This window comes from Leiobunum rupestre, chromosome 4, assembly GCF_980474605.1.
Source record: "Leiobunum rupestre chromosome 4, qqLeiRupe1.1.hap1, whole genome shotgun sequence".
NCBI lineage: Eukaryota > Metazoa > Arthropoda > Arachnida > Opiliones > Sclerosomatidae > Leiobunum > Leiobunum rupestre.
In genome coordinates, this window is record NC_143387.1 from 29,839,644 (window position 1) to 29,855,453 (window position 15,810).

At 38.5% G+C, this 15,810-nt stretch overlaps 1 protein-coding gene across 2 annotated transcripts in view; it reads right to left on the minus strand.

Annotated features, from left to right (window-relative positions):
- LOC149947426 (carbonic anhydrase-related protein 10-like) overlaps positions 1–15,810 on the minus strand; it is a 111,440-nt gene that overhangs the window by 43,542 nt on the left and 52,088 nt on the right. For both annotated transcript variants that reach the window (XM_090171530.1, XM_090171529.1), the window contains exon 3: positions 3,877–4,013. In XM_090171530.1, coding sequence (XP_090027656.1) covers positions 3,877–4,013 — 137 coding nt within the window. The remainder of the gene's footprint in view (positions 1–3,876; positions 4,014–15,810) is intronic.

A 15,810-nucleotide genomic window follows, 5' to 3' on the forward strand; every position in this document is an offset into this window, starting at 1 on the left:
ATTCCGATTTTACTCGACAAATATTTTAGTATTGCCAAAAGGGTACGTACTTCCTTTTAAATTTCTCTGTGAACTTTCTGTTTTCAGACTGCCTTATATATGACCATGGTCTATTCTAAAGCCGTCTTAGCATCCTCGAGCGAGTGACCATAGCCGTAGGAGTAATCTAAAGCTTCAACGGACAGTATGACCCATCAGTGGCGTAGCTAGCATGGTGTGCTACTTACTAGTCAAAACGTGTTTAAAAGGTTTTTCGAATTCCTCTAGTTTGTGCACAGGTTTTTATTTTTTCACGGTCGGGTGTTACCCCCCAACGGTCCCCCCCTAGCTATGCAACTGTGGCCAATGGCCCTCAGGTATCTGCTGCACGAGCCACAAACATGCAAAAGAGGCTACTCAAGTAGGTCAGTTTGCCGAGAGCTTCACGTTCAATAAAGGTGGTTCACGTCAGATCATATTTTATCGCCGCTTTTGCTGCCAGGAAATTTTGAATTGCATTTGTTCCAAGTTTCGAGTTGGTAAGCTCTTTGTAGTATAGAACTTCGTTGGCGTAGGTGAGACTCGGTACGCTACGTACTTTAAAATTTTCCTAGTAAGACTATGTTTGGTTAAATAGAAAACTGTTTTCATGTGCCTCTAGATACTAAGCTTCAACACTGAACGAAACTCCAAGGCATAAGATCTGAGTGGTGAAATGATTTGGTGAACCTTGAAGACTCAATGGTTGTTATTAGTTCTGGTATTGTCAGAGAAGTGAAGTATATAGCATTTGTCATTGCGAGAGGGCTATCTTCAAACTTTCCGGGGGTTTTCAAAAGACATCGGGAGACCGCCTTTAAATTTAACTAGGAGTGTGCGAAATGGGTGCCAATTACTTGAACCAAAACCCAACTTCAATCCAACTGTACGTTGAAATGGAACCAAAATACTAACGACAAGACGTCGATGCGTAAATGACTCGATGGTCGACAAACTTCGAGATGGTGGCAAGCTTAAAAAGATTGTCTCACATAATATCACTAAAGCAGCTTTCGTAAGCTATCCTCACGGCGTAAAAAGACCGCTTTTCAATATGAGCTAATTTTATCAGCTGTACCACTGAGAAAAGATTATCGGGACCTTCTACGATATTTGCGAAAACCATTTTGAAGTTGACCAGAACTCTTTTCTCCTCCGCTGCATAATCAACGCGATTCTTCAAACTCGTTAGATCAAGCTTGGAAAGGCGCAGCGAAACGGCAATTGGCGTGTGTATGCTTTGAGCTCTTTGGAATTTTTAGCTCCTCCTTTAAAGATTAGGGAAATTTTGTGGCTAGCCAGACTTCAAGGGTTCAATTGAGGAAATGATTTCCTTAAACGGTACCACCATGAAGGCTCGTAGTAGATTTTTTCTTTAACCCCCAGCAAAATCCTTAACTCTACAAAATGATGGGTTCTATGACGCTGTCTTCCGGGTCAACAATGGGAATGACCTCAGGCTGAGTGACAAGATGAGTCTGGATTTGGGATAGTAAACTTTCTTCGTTGGCTACGAATTCGTAATGGCTTCATTATCGTTAAGACTATTTTCAGATTCATCTTTCAAAGAAGTTGATTGCTTACTGGATATTTTATCGATCTTTTAATAGCTTCCAAAGTTTCTTCGCAGTTCAATTTGCGGCAGACTTTATTTAAAACTGCTCTTTGGAAATGACCTCCTTGATTTTGGAGGCTACCAAATACTTGACCCAATGTAATGGAGCAGGAAGACTTTAAAAAGACAGTCCTCTTTTGGACTTCTTGGTGAGAAGAATTATTTATCTCCTTCTTACGGTAGCGTTTATTGACACTTATACTGATCTTGAATCGTCGGTTTTACTGCAGGGACAAGCCTATGCTTCTGGAGTACCTGGAGATTATCAGGTTTTGGAAGTGAGATAGCAATTTGAAACTACCACTGGTATGAAATATCAGGAAGATTTTAAATATTTAGATTAACATCTTGACCGTACTTAGAATCTCTGGATCATTTGTAAACCAATATTTTTGACATTGGACGACGGGCATATAAACCTTTCGAGGCAGGGCTTCATATATCGTTCTAAAGCGTTATGGTCACTACCTGACCCCAGGATACCACCTTCGTCAATGGTCAAATCCTTACTCTGAATTAACCTTGTAAATTTTGTCATGGTTTAGAAATCACATATCACGCTCCTACATTCGATCACTGGTGCCCATTCAGTTAAATTCTCGTGACCTTCGAGATCGCATATGTGATCGTTAAAATCTCCAAATTCACAGTGAGCCAATTTTAAAATAGCATCATTCCGTGCCATTATCTTTCCCCACTTCCACAGTAGCGGCGCTAAGGGTGGGCTGAAGTGGGCTTTAGCCCCCCTGCATTTCTGAGAGGGGCCACATATTCATAATTAAGAGGCCACATATTTTAATTTATGAATTTTCATTATCTCTAGAAATTTGTTTTATTGCCAAAAAACTTTTTCTGGAAAAAATCTTTCAATATAAATTTGTTTACTCAAAAAGGTAGTAGACCATAAACATATAGATTCGGGAGAAAGGGAGCGGAAATTGAGAGAAAGTTGAATAGAAAGGGGCTTATGGGAATTTAGGGAAATATCCCAGGCATGCACGTGTCCCCTCCAGGTCGGATACAAGGTCAGTAGGGGGTCCAGAAAACGCGACGAGAGCCGCAACAATAAAACGACCTTGCTCTTCTCGCTTCCTGGAAAATTTTGGGTTTTTTCGATTTCACCACTTTTGCGAAATATGGTCAATACAAGGTTCCCGCTAAGGGTCACAAAATTCTTAGGGGCCACAAAATAATTAGCCCATCTGTGAAAAAACCTTAGCGCCGCTACTGCACTTCCAGTTGCCAGATAAACGACTGCCAAAAGAATAAATGCATAGGCGTTTTGAATAGAGATTCAAATATTCAATCCAGTCTCGGTAGATGACATTTTTTAATATTTAGAAAGCAAAAATCCGAATCTTGAAAGTTAGCGTTACAATTTTTGTGGCTCGATCGTCAGAGCTGCTTAGAGTTAGTCGGCAGGGGTTGATTCCAGCAGTAAAGGCATTAGGAGGAAAATAAAACAGAATGGTGTTCAGGGAGAAGTTAATTTACAGTAGGTAACTCGTAAACGTTGGCTGTTGAGAAAGTGCTTTTAAACTTAAACATCTACCTATGAGTAGAAAACCCTCTTAGGCTCTATAGAAACAGCCGCCTGAATATTTTATACTCTTTGTTGGAAAAATTTCCTCCAGTTTAAGTTTATCTATCAAATTCGGAATTTATTATCTCCAAACATGTTACGAGTATTTAGAATATAAATTTAATACAGAAATAAAATAATGTTGTACGTTTCGTAATAATATCAGTTACATTAGTCGTGTTTAATAAATTCAAATATTACCTAACGCCACGAGTCAGAATTTCTGATTTGATAATCTTAAAAGAAATGTTCTACTAGGGATTTTGATAATACCACCGACGCGACGTTAAACTGTTTTTATTTTCATAATATAGCAGGATAAATTGACTTCGAACACGATGTTTTTTTTTTCAAAAACTAGACCAATAAGAAAAAAACGTCTAAAAACTAAGCATCGCATATTTCGTGTAATTGAAATTAATGAAGGTAGGAATATTTTTTACAAAAATCTTATCTCTGAGAGTGTACGCTGAGTAAAAACCCTCGCTAATAGAGACAAGCTATAAATAACATCTCCGACTAAAGGAGATGGTAAAACGGCTCAACAACTGACGCATTCATCTTCATTCGCGATACCGACATAAGATATTCAAAAAGCTGAGTTTCTTTACGCCTACACATACTTTCTTTCAACGCGTTTGTCATAATTTCTTCAACTCACCCTTAGTTTGTCCACTTGTAAGTGTTTGAGGTTTGGGTCGTAGAGAAGACGGTCAGGGTTCAGGTCCACCGGTGACTGACGCCGACCTTTGGTGCACAACCGCCATTCGGGATTTAATAAACCCCAAAATGCGGGACCTGCAAATACAAAATTTTAAAATACAATTAAAGAAACATTTTCATTTAAGCCATCGGAGTCCGGAAAGGTTTTATAATTTGCTTGAAAAACACTTCAGTTATTTATATTATTGTTTTAGAGTAGTAGATCTAGATAAGATGCTGAAACTTTAAAAATCCAATCCCATTCAATTTTTGATCGCTGTTCTAATTGTAAAATCGTTATACCTTCATCGTATGATTTCTACCCCCTTTTTAAAAATAATCGTAACAGTTTATTTCCGCTGTCTAGCCCTGTTATGAACCCCAAGCGAGAGCAGACCAGCGTTGCCAGACGTACGATAATTATCTTACATGTCGATAATTTCGAGTTAATATTTAGGACGTACGATATTTTCAATGGCGTATACTATATAGTACACATTTTTCGATAATTCAGCTGGCGCGTACGATAATGTACGAAATTTGTTTTTAAATTGGCTGAAAACCAGTTAAAACTGTTACTTTTAAACATAAGTTTTCAATCGGTCGAACTTTGAGTGTTATTAAATATTTTGATTTCACAAGTTTAAAATCAATATTTCACACAAAATTCAAATATACGACCAGTTTTCAGGCGTACGATAATGTTTTTCTAAAATCGACAATTTTTTGGCTTTGGTAGGATAATTTGAGTTTCAGGAACTGGCAACGCTGGAGCAGTCGAACCGAATCGGTGAACGGTATATTTTTGTAAAGTGGCTTTGTTTAACTTTAACGGAGCTAAATTTCTTATAACCAAAACTAAAGAATATTACCCTAATTATTCAGAATAATTCTTAGAGCATAAATACTTCTGGGTATCTATGTAATTCGTCGATTCATGTAACTGAAATTACGAAAACCCGCAGCTTTCCAAGTTCAGTGGCGTCTTTAAGGCATAGGCAGTCTCGGCAAACGCCTAGGACTCACGCTTATAGGGACCTCAAAAAAGCGATCTACATGTCAAGTTGAAATTAACATTTACAGATGACTTAGTTTCCAATATGATTTATCCAAATTGGATCCAGATATGATCAAAATTGAACAGATTAAATGGGGATAAAATACTAGTGCTCGGAATTGTTTATTCATTATCCACAAAATTTCCGATTTATTTAACAAAAGTTGGTAAAAAGAATATAATTTTAACTTATTTAATTATGTTTTTTACGCAACCAAGCATTTATTTGAATTAAAATGGTATTTATTTAAATCATTTTTGGTTTTGTTTAAATAATAGGCTTAACCACTTTCGATTATTTAAACATTTTACAATTATTATTCAAATATTGGTTATTTAAATAAATATTATTTAAATATCGCCGAACTTATTTTATTCATGGATAAAAGTTATTCGAATGCCGACCTCTATAAAATACAAATTAAATAATGCTTGCAAAAATTGTATTAAAACTTGCACAACACTTCAACAAATCTTATTGGATTACAATATTTTGAATAAAAATTTTTACAAATCGCACTCGACCAAAATATTTTGATTCTAAATTTGCTAAATCTTTTTGGATTAAAACTATTTATGATCAAAGTTTGATCCACAAATATTTGATCCTTTCCAGATTTGATTGGATTCAATATTAATCCTATTTCCAAAATTTCATTAAGTTATTGTAGTAAAGGACTATACAGGGTGTTTCAAAAGGTTATGCAAAACGTTTAAGGAGTTGTAGGGGGTGAGTTGAGAAGTATGCCTGTTTTTCCCCATGCTCCTACGTTGAGTGAAAAGAGCGCCTGAGAGCTTCAAAGTGTGGCTTTCTAGCCCCTGGAAGTAGGCTGCAACAAGCGAAAAACCAAGCAGCAGGGACTTTAAATACGGTTTAAGTCTACCTTTTTACGCTGGTTACCTCGATTTGTTCACAAAGTCCTTTTTTAACTATCACACGAACCCAAATCTTAATGTTCGCATTTCCCTGCTGCTTGGTTTTGCGCTTGTTTCAGCCTACTTCCCACACTTTGAAGCTCTCTGGCGCTCTTTTAACTCATCGTAGGAAAATGGGGGAAAAACAGACATACTTCTCAACTCACCCCCCTACAACTCCTTAACATTTTTGCATAACCTTTTGAAACACCCTGTATTATGAATTGTTACAATTTAGAACTTTCCATATTTTCCTGGAGCCTCGCAACCCATAAGCCGCTACTGACAAAGTTCCATTTATTTCATCAGAGTAGAGGACCATAACGCCGATAAAATGCACTTGGCAACTACAACGACCGCGGCAACCGGCATCAAAGCGCGTCTTCTGTAAAAAGGAATATGTCACGAAGTGTGGACTATAGTGTGGAGAAAATGAAGTGAACGGGTGGAGGCGGCTTCCGAGTATTGACTTTTGAATGAAACTAAGTTACGGGGAGAAGGGGGGAAATCTTTGATTACTTTTGGCCCAGCCGAAGCGTTCCCCATTATGCAATTACGAGTGACGGTCAGAGAGACCCGGTGACCGAAGATGGTGGGGGGCCCATTTCCAAAAAGAAGGGTCCATCGTGATGTCCCCCGGGGAATCGCCAAAGAGAGTCGCGAAGACTGAAGTGATGGCCTGAAAGAGGAAAAGGCGAAGTCACGGAATTTGAAGGTTTCCTTTTGGTCGCCGCCCATCTAAGAGTGGAAGAAGACCATTCCAAAGATAGGTTCACCTTCTTCTCCCCCCACCCTCCGTCTACGACCACCTGGGGACTGACCCAAACTGACCGGTCCGAGTCGACCCCATTTTCATAGTCCCTAATCCCTGGCAGCCACTACAAGGGCCACCACGGCGACGGACTTGACGGGACTTCTAATTGAGATGGCCCGTGACATAAATATATCGTCGTTACCTTTAGTCCACTTCGACCGAAGTCCGCTAAGACTTTTCCATCGCCTTTTCTTCGCTGTGAAACAGAGTCTTAACAAGAGAGAAATTAAGAAAAAGCCCGACGTCTTAATTTACTTCATTTACCAACGTGTAAATTGAGCCAAAATTGAATTTTATAGATAACGTTGTCCTGCAGTGTATATTTGTTTGTTAATGTGTAAAACTGAAAGATAACTCCTAGTGATAAGGTTTCATTATTTTTATGAACTATATAAATTTTTTAGTAATAATTCAAGTGAATGATCTATGTTTTTGACTATTCTGTTCGCTATGTAATTGTTATATCACGCGTACGAATTTCCATGGTGTTAGGAAAGGTATAGAAAATTATGCGCTGCAGCGCCATCTTGTGGCGAGTTATAGAAAAATGAATGGCTTTAAAATATTATTCGTGAACAAATATCTATGTATACCAATTTCAATGGCGATCGGTTGTACAGTATAAACGTTTATGCACTGCAGCACCATCTAGTTAAAGATAAATGGATAGCATAAAAACCTTTTCCACGAAAAAACACTTAAATGTGCCAACTTTCGTGGTGATCGGTCAAACAATGTTAGAGTTTATCAATCTTATACTTAATACCACCATCCATTTTATATATATATATATATATTTATATATATATATATATATAGTGTAATTCTCATCAAGATCACGTACAGTGCGCAATGAAATAATTAATTTTGTAACAGTTGCGGATTACGGATAACGCTTAGGTCATATCCAGTTTTCTTTTCCCGAATACATAGAGATCATTTTGAAAACGCAAGTTTTAATTTCACCATAAACGGCTTCAATCAAATCTACAGCCCCATACAGATTTAGAGCGTTTACAATAGGCGCTTAAATAAACCATCCTTCAAAGAAATCGCCAAGAAATAATATTTCCGAGAGCCAGGCCCTGCAAGGACTGTTTATACAGGGTCTTTTTTTTTGCTCGGAAAAGTGTTTTTTTTCAAAAACTATTTATAGTACCGATTTCAAATTTGGAAGGTCAATTCTTTATACCGGGGGACATCAGTTTGAGAAATTTGAGCGTTTTCGGTAATGTTTTTCACCAATTTTGAAAAATTATTTTTCGACCACTAGGTGCGAGATAAAAAATTTCTATTATAAAGTTGTAGGCCGTCATCGAAAACCCTTAAAAATTGTTCACTCGACGAAAAACAATTTATTTATCAGTGAAAATTCGAGCTTGAAAAATTTACAAGTTGGTGAAGCCAAATTACGATTGTTTGAAACGATAATTGAAACCGAATTACCTAATCCAGTTGAAACTTTGGTTAAAAAACGACCGGATTTAAAAAACACGAGGCTATAGGTCAATCCTAAACATGCATTGGGTATTTAAAGGAAAACTTTGGGAGATTATTATCAGTGTTTGATAATATTTCGAACAATGCCTCGTTATTCAGTAGCTGAGCGTACCGAGATAGTTGCCATTTACTATGGAGAAGCAGCGCAAAACCTTAGAAGAGTGACTGAAATCTTCGCAGAAAGACATCCAAATGGAGCACCATCTGTAAATACAGTAAGACGAGCAATTCACGATTTCAATCAATTTGGTCACTTGCAACCTAGGTTTCGCGGATTGGGTCAACCGGATTTAGACTTCGAGAACAATGTACTCGCGTACTTTGTGGCATATCCTCGTCACAGTTGCGCTAACGCCGCTGCTGATTTGGGTTGTTCTGCAAATCGTGTGTGGAAAATTCTTCGTAAGAATCGCTATCACCCATACAGAGCTACACTCCACCAAGGACTAATTGACGGAGACCATCAAAGACGTTATGAATTTAGCAACTGGTTACTAAATGCTGTCCAAGAAGATAGACAATTTTTGCGCCATGTTTTGTTCTCCGACGAAGCGTCATTTTCTAGAGATGGGCCCTTTAATCATCAAAACAGCCATCTTTGGTCTGACATCAACCCACATTGGGGTTTTGAATATCATCACCAGGTTCAATTTGAACGGGTCAATGTTTGGGTTGGACTTGTTGGAAACCGTTTGATTGGTCCCTTTTTCCTGCCGACGAACCTCAACGGCCAAAGGTATTTACATTTTCTACAGAACGAACTGAGTGACGCAATCGACGACCTTCCATTGGCTGAAAGACGTCAGTTGTGGTTTCAGCAAGATGGCGCCCCTCCGCATTTTTCCCGGCAAGTAACTGAGCACCTCAACAACGAGTTTCCTGAAAGGGAGATAGGGAGAAATGGTCCAGTGCATTGCCCAGCAAGGTCACCTGACCTAACACCGCTGGATTATTTTCTCTGGGGATTCGTTAAAGCAAAGGTATACGCCACGCCCATTGAAACTAGGGAGGAACTCATTAGACGAATAATCAGTGCTTGCCGAGACGTCACACCAGAAATGGTAGAGAAAGCGTTTGAGAACTTAATTGTCCGCGCACAAACCTGTGTTGCAGCCAATGGTGATATTATTGAAAATGTTTTGTAAAAATTTATGTGAATAAAATATCTGCATTTAAAAACCAAACGTGTACATTTTTTCAAGTGTGAAAACTCTACTACGTTTGTATTAGACTTGTTCCCTTTTCAATTATCGTTTCAAACAATCGTAATTTGGCTTCACCAACTTGTAAATTTTTCAAGCTCGAATTTTCACTGATAAATAAATTGTTTTTCGTCGAGTGAACAATTTTTAAGGGTTTTCGATGACGGCCTACAACTTTATAATAGAAATTTTTTATCTCGCACCTAGTGGTCGAAAAATAATTTTTCAAAATTGGTGAAAAACATTACCGAAAACGCTCAAATTTCTCAAACTGATGTCCCCCGGTATAGAGAATTGACCTTCCAAATTTGAAATCGGTACTATAAATAGTTTTTGAAAAAAAACACTTTTCCGAGCAAAAAAAAGACCCTGTATAGTGCTTTTTGAAATAATGGAAACTTTACACCTGTAAACAGAACGTCGGGTTTTTGCTAAGCCTTATTGTGTCAAAAAACGCTACCTGGTTAAAGGGGAACACTTGTTGCATACCGTATAGGTGAAAAGTGTATATTATTTTAACAAGCACTATATAAACAGTGACTTGCAGGTCCTAACTCTCGGAAATATTACTTCTTAGCAAATTCAAATTTTATTGAAGCGTCTATTACGAAGCTAAGCTTTGAGTTAATATTATCGCTTAATTCTGCGGAGTTGAGATTCCGTATTGGGAATGTACAACCCCAAATTAAAGTTCGTATAAGCGTTCGATCTAGTAGAAAACTCAGAAAACCGATTTATATATCCCTTCTGGTTAAATTATCTTGAATGTGTAAGCGGTATTTATCTATATATCCAATTTATTTTCGACTTTGCGCTGTTGCGAGGAAAACATGAATAATTTGAGAATTGTTTATGAAATGCTGCGCTAAAAAGCGGGTGGTCGGGAATTTCCCGATGGAATACATTAGAGAATTGAATTAACACGCTCCTATTGTCAGCCGTCTCTCCGCTGCCTATTGATCGAACACGATATACACACAAGCATATATCACGGTATTACAGATACGTCAATATAAGAGACCTCTCCGAATTGGTAACGCCCCTCACCCGATCCTTCTGGCGCTTAATTCGCGGTGATAACTTTACCCTTTGGTCCACTTTCGACTAAGCCGCCGAGTGACTGTCGGCGTGAGGGGGAAGCGGGCGTAGGAACCGATATCGGGCCCTCGCGAAGATTGTGGAGACAGTTTTAAATAATAGATGTCGCGGCGACACCTTGGTATTTTCCCACGGGAAGAGGATCGCGTGACGTCATACTCGCACCGAAAGTGGAATTAAACGCCTATCCGTAACATCATACCTATAATAATATAAAACAGGACGCCTTTGGAAGCGTCTCTCTCCGTCTGGGAGGCAGGTTGGCACGCAGGTGCGCCAGTGAGACGATGATTTCCAAAGGCAAAACTCCCCAAGTTAATCACGGTAATTTTCCTGCCAAAACGAAGGAGGACCGCTAGCGGCGCTCCACATAAAAGATATATTGAAATTCCGATGTCGGCGAAATTACACCACCTAATTAAACTACTCGAGTTCTAAATTAAAACACTTCTCATCAACTCGCCTAAAATTAGTACCCGGCGATCGTTCTCGATTCGCTAAACCTTCAAAATGGCAATAAAATATCTTTTATATATCGCTCGTAATTGCGATGATAGAGATTCAAATGGTTTTCCGCTCGAAGCAACCGTGTCATTCAAGTGTGATGTAATTGAGTTTCAACGTTTTTGGTAGCCGCGAATTGCGCGAAATCCAACTCGCTAAGGAAGCCTATCAAATCTATACTAAGTTCTGGGTGAATACAAAGATTGAGTCCTAAGTTTTGTACTCGCCTAGAAGGCCTATAGGCTGAAGAACCAATCTTGTTAATAATAATAATGATAGTAATCAGCTAGGCTAATACCCAAGGCACCACATTATAGGCCTAAGTCATCATGCGACTTTTAAAGCCATTAATTAAGGTGGCTGGGTTACCCTTCATGCCACGAGAGCTCCCTAAACTAAACATTACCGTTAACCTCAACAAGTTTCCCTAATAAAGCTTAGTTTCCCCTAAATATTGGCCCCCTCTTTTTTTTGGCATTTACCTTAGTACTCATTCCCAGTCCAACGGTAGTTTCAGTCTTATCTGCTTCAGCTATTATCAAATCTATATTTGGCGAGCTGTAAATCAAAAATTTCAGTCACATAATGAAATTGAAACCAACCGCGGTGTTTCGTTTCGAAAGAAAATCTTATCAATTTAAAATCATTAATAAATGACTAATTTCTAGAAACTGAAATGAAAATTTAATACAAATATTTTCCGAAGTCTTTACACCCCCTCACCCGTTTACAAATAAATTTGTGCGGGAATAATATGAAAAAAATAAAGATTGATCCAAATGAGAACAAGTGCATTTGCTGATGATGACGACGACCTGCTTTACGAAGGAACATAGAGTTTGGGTGAAAACGTAAATGAACCCAATCATTATTACTGACCACGAGCTACTCTATAGCTTCGGAGTTCAGATCAATTCAAATCGGTTGTATTCAGTTCGAAACAAACAAATTACCATTTTAACATCTGAAGCGTGTATCCAAAAGATTGTATTTGAGTTTAATAATTTACAAAGAAGGATAGATAATTCGAAACCACTTTCCGCATAATCTCGTCTCGGTAGGCCTAAATAAATTCTTGTCTTCTGGGGAGAGGTAAAAGGATATTTCTCCGATTGCGCGTCTCCTCCAGCCCCCAACTGTAATTACCGAAGAGCTAGGGGTCCCTGTCCCTGGGAGTCCAGTTACCTTCCGCCTTTCTCATTCGGAGAGTCATACAATTGAAAGCTTTGTTCAAACTGGGTTAGCGGGGGTTCCGAGAAGAAGCCTTTTCACTTTAAGCCAGTTCGGAGACTCCCAAACGCGTCTTCTCTAAAACAATACGCTTCGTTGTTTATCTATAGCTAAATTGTTGTTTGGCAAACTCCAAAAGTTGGTTCCGAATGTTTCGAGTCAAATTAAGGTTCGAGCCGTATAACAAACACGCAAAACCTCCTCATTTAAATTACAAATCTATTAAACTCTAAATTCGCGATGAAAAGAACGTTAAGAAAAGCCGAGTTTATTTCGCGTCTGAACGTTACAATTTCGAAAGTAACAGCAATTCATTTACGAAGACTACTCGAATTAAACTACAATATAATATAAATCGATTTTTGAAACAATAGCTTTAAAGTTCGCTCCGTGAATTAAGCCTTTGGTGATGTCTTGAGTATTAGACAGATAGTATTTATTTTTACTTAGGGGGAATGAATATGTTGAAACGATCGGCGACCACCGTGCTCCAGTTTATATAAGAAGGGGAAGTCCAAACGTCACCAGCGACTGATTCAATAGCAAATAAATATATTTATTATCCCGAAGTACAAATAAATATATTTATTATCCTTAAGTACAAATAAATATATTTATTATCCTTAAGTACAAATAAATATATTTATTATCCTTAAGTACAAATAAATATATTTATTATCCTTAAGTACAAATAAATATATTTATTATCCTTAAGTGCAAATAAATATATTTTTTATCCTTAAGTACAAATAAATATATTAATTGTCCTTAAGTACAAATAAATATATTTATTATCCTTAAGTACAAATAAATATATTTATTATCCTTAAGTACAAATAAATATATTTATTATCCTTAAGTACAAATAAATATATTTATTATCCTTAAGTACAAATAAATATATTTATTATCCTTAAGTACAAATAAATATATTTATTATCCCTGTAATATATTTGGAATGTGTTAGTTTAAAATTATAAGAAATGAATATAAAGAGAATGTAATATCGGATAGCGCGTGATTTCGAATGATTTGTAAACGCGTGAAGTGAGGTTTTGAAAAAATTAAGAGTCAGTTGAGTTTTGAATTTTAGAGAGAGAGTTGACGTGCAAGGAATTAAGTTAATAAATAAAAGAGTTATCAGCAATTTAGCTTGTGTGTTACCCACTTATTTTACATTGGTGTCAGAAGTGGGATTCCTCATTTATTCGTGAGTTTAAAAATACGACTTTTCCCCCGTTAAAAAAAATGCCACGTCGAGTTGAGCCACCACACGCCTTACATCTGGCGAACGTAAACGCTGCCCCGGAAAAGTACAATGGAGAAGGAGATTTTGGAGTATGGATGAAGTATTTTGAAGTATGTGCAGCGGCGAACGAATGGGATGACGCGAGGAAATGCAGAGCTTTACCTACGTTCTTATACGGTCGAGCGTTTAATATCTACGACAATTTAACACCGCAACAGAAGAGTATGTATGCCTTATTGGTTCAAACTTTGATGGATGCCTTTTTACAACCTGAACGACAAAGACTACACGTAATGGGATTCCGAGCCAGATTCCAGCAACCGAACGAGCATTTAGATGATTTCTGTCAGAACCTTCGAAGACTCGTTGAGAGAGCCATGCCTGGATTGAACCCTAACGCGTATGAAATTTTGGTTTTCGAACAGTTTCTATACGGTCTGCAATCTAACCTACAAGATGGGGTACACCAAGCAAACCCTAATGATCTCGCTGAGGCGTTGTCGGTGGCAAAACGTCTGCAGGCTTTTCAAGAAATGAAGCGAAATGATCCACGTTACCGTCGACCAGAGACGCTTCAGGGTGTAGGTGAAAATTTACCGGATGACCCGTCTACGTTTTCGACAAACAGAGATTTCAACTCCTTGCAAGCTACCGTTTCTCAACTTGCCAGTGAAGTCGCTGCCTTGCGCCTTGAACGATATCATCAACCGGCGAACGCGCTTCACGATTTGTATCGTCCGAACAACCCACCTCAATACAGTTCCGCCAGTTACAACGGTAATCCATACTACCCCTCTCGATACAACGCGCCTCGTAACGCTGCACCTGGGTACTATTTTTCGCGTTATGGATCCCCGAGGAACCGAAGTTCCCGACCCTACCAGCAACGTTACGCTGCACCAAATTACGGCTGGTCTCAGCAGGAAAGCCTGGATTCAAGACCCACATGTTTTTATTGTCAAGAGAAAGGTCACCTCCAAAGAGATTGTTACTATCGCTGGCGAATGGAGGATACCGTTAGAGAAAATCGTAGCGTAAATACTCGAGACCCAATTGAGCATCGTCGTGGAGCTTCAAGTTTTTTCGATCGCAATCAAGAAAATACCGAATCAAAACGTCCAAACCAGGCAATGCAGGTAAAAGGACGTTCTGGAATTACCTATTACTCGATGGTGGAAGTCAACGGAACACCAGTTTCTAGTCTTATAGACAGTGGGTCTTCTATTAGCATCATCAGAGCATCTTTGGCTTGTGACCTTGGAATAAATTCTGAGCTTAGCACCGACGAAAGCGAAACTAAAATCTATTCAGTAACGGGAGAAGTAATAAAGGTTTTGGGCAGTGGTACAATAGAGTACGGTTTCGGAAATATTAAACAGTCGTGGCCCGTCTACATTGCCGAAGGTCTTGTAAATAATTGCGTTATTGGATGTGACCTGCTCGACTTTTTGGAAGTCAAGCTCGATTTTGAGAGAAAGGTACTTCAAATCAGAGATGTTGCGCTTCCATTGATTAAAACTTTGCATTCGGCTGATACGGTTATATGTAGAATAGCGTTAGCTGAGGAAGTGGAAATTCCCGCAAATCATGAAATTGTGGTTAAAGGGATGATAGTCAAGGACAACCCCAACTTTCAATTACGCAACTTCGGAACATCGTGCGGTGTGATTGAACCCATTGAAAGTTTCCGTCAAGCGAATACCTTGGACCTAGGAAGGAGTCTTGTCGATACGTCCACGGACTCATTATTCGTCAGACTAATGAATACCGGCTCGGCGCCAGCCAAAATATACAAAGACTGTGTAATTGGAACTTTACACGAAGTGCGAGAGGTTCAAGCTGCGTTGCCGCTGCCCACCCGAGAAATACAAACAACAACCTTTAATTTTGACAATTTTAATCTGGAAAATACTTGTTTACAGCCGCAAGAAACAGAGGACCTACTGAAATTACTCTGTCGTTACGACAATATTTTTTCGAAAAACGAATATGACCTGGGATTTGTGACACACGTCCAACATAAAATCAATACGGGGGAAGCTCAACCTATCAAAAAGCGACAGTATCGCGTTCCAGATTCGCAGAAGGAGATTGTTAACAATCAACTAAATGTAATGTTGGAAAACGGAATAATATCACCGAGTTTCAGTCCTTGGGCTGCGCCTGTAATATTAGTCAAGAAAAAAGACAATTCATGGCGATTTTGCGTGGATTACCGTTCTTTAAACGACGTGACGAAAAAAGACGCATACCCTTTACCTCGAATAAGTGAAACACTGGATTCTCTCTCGGGAGCTACGATTTTTTCTACTTTGGATCTGGCG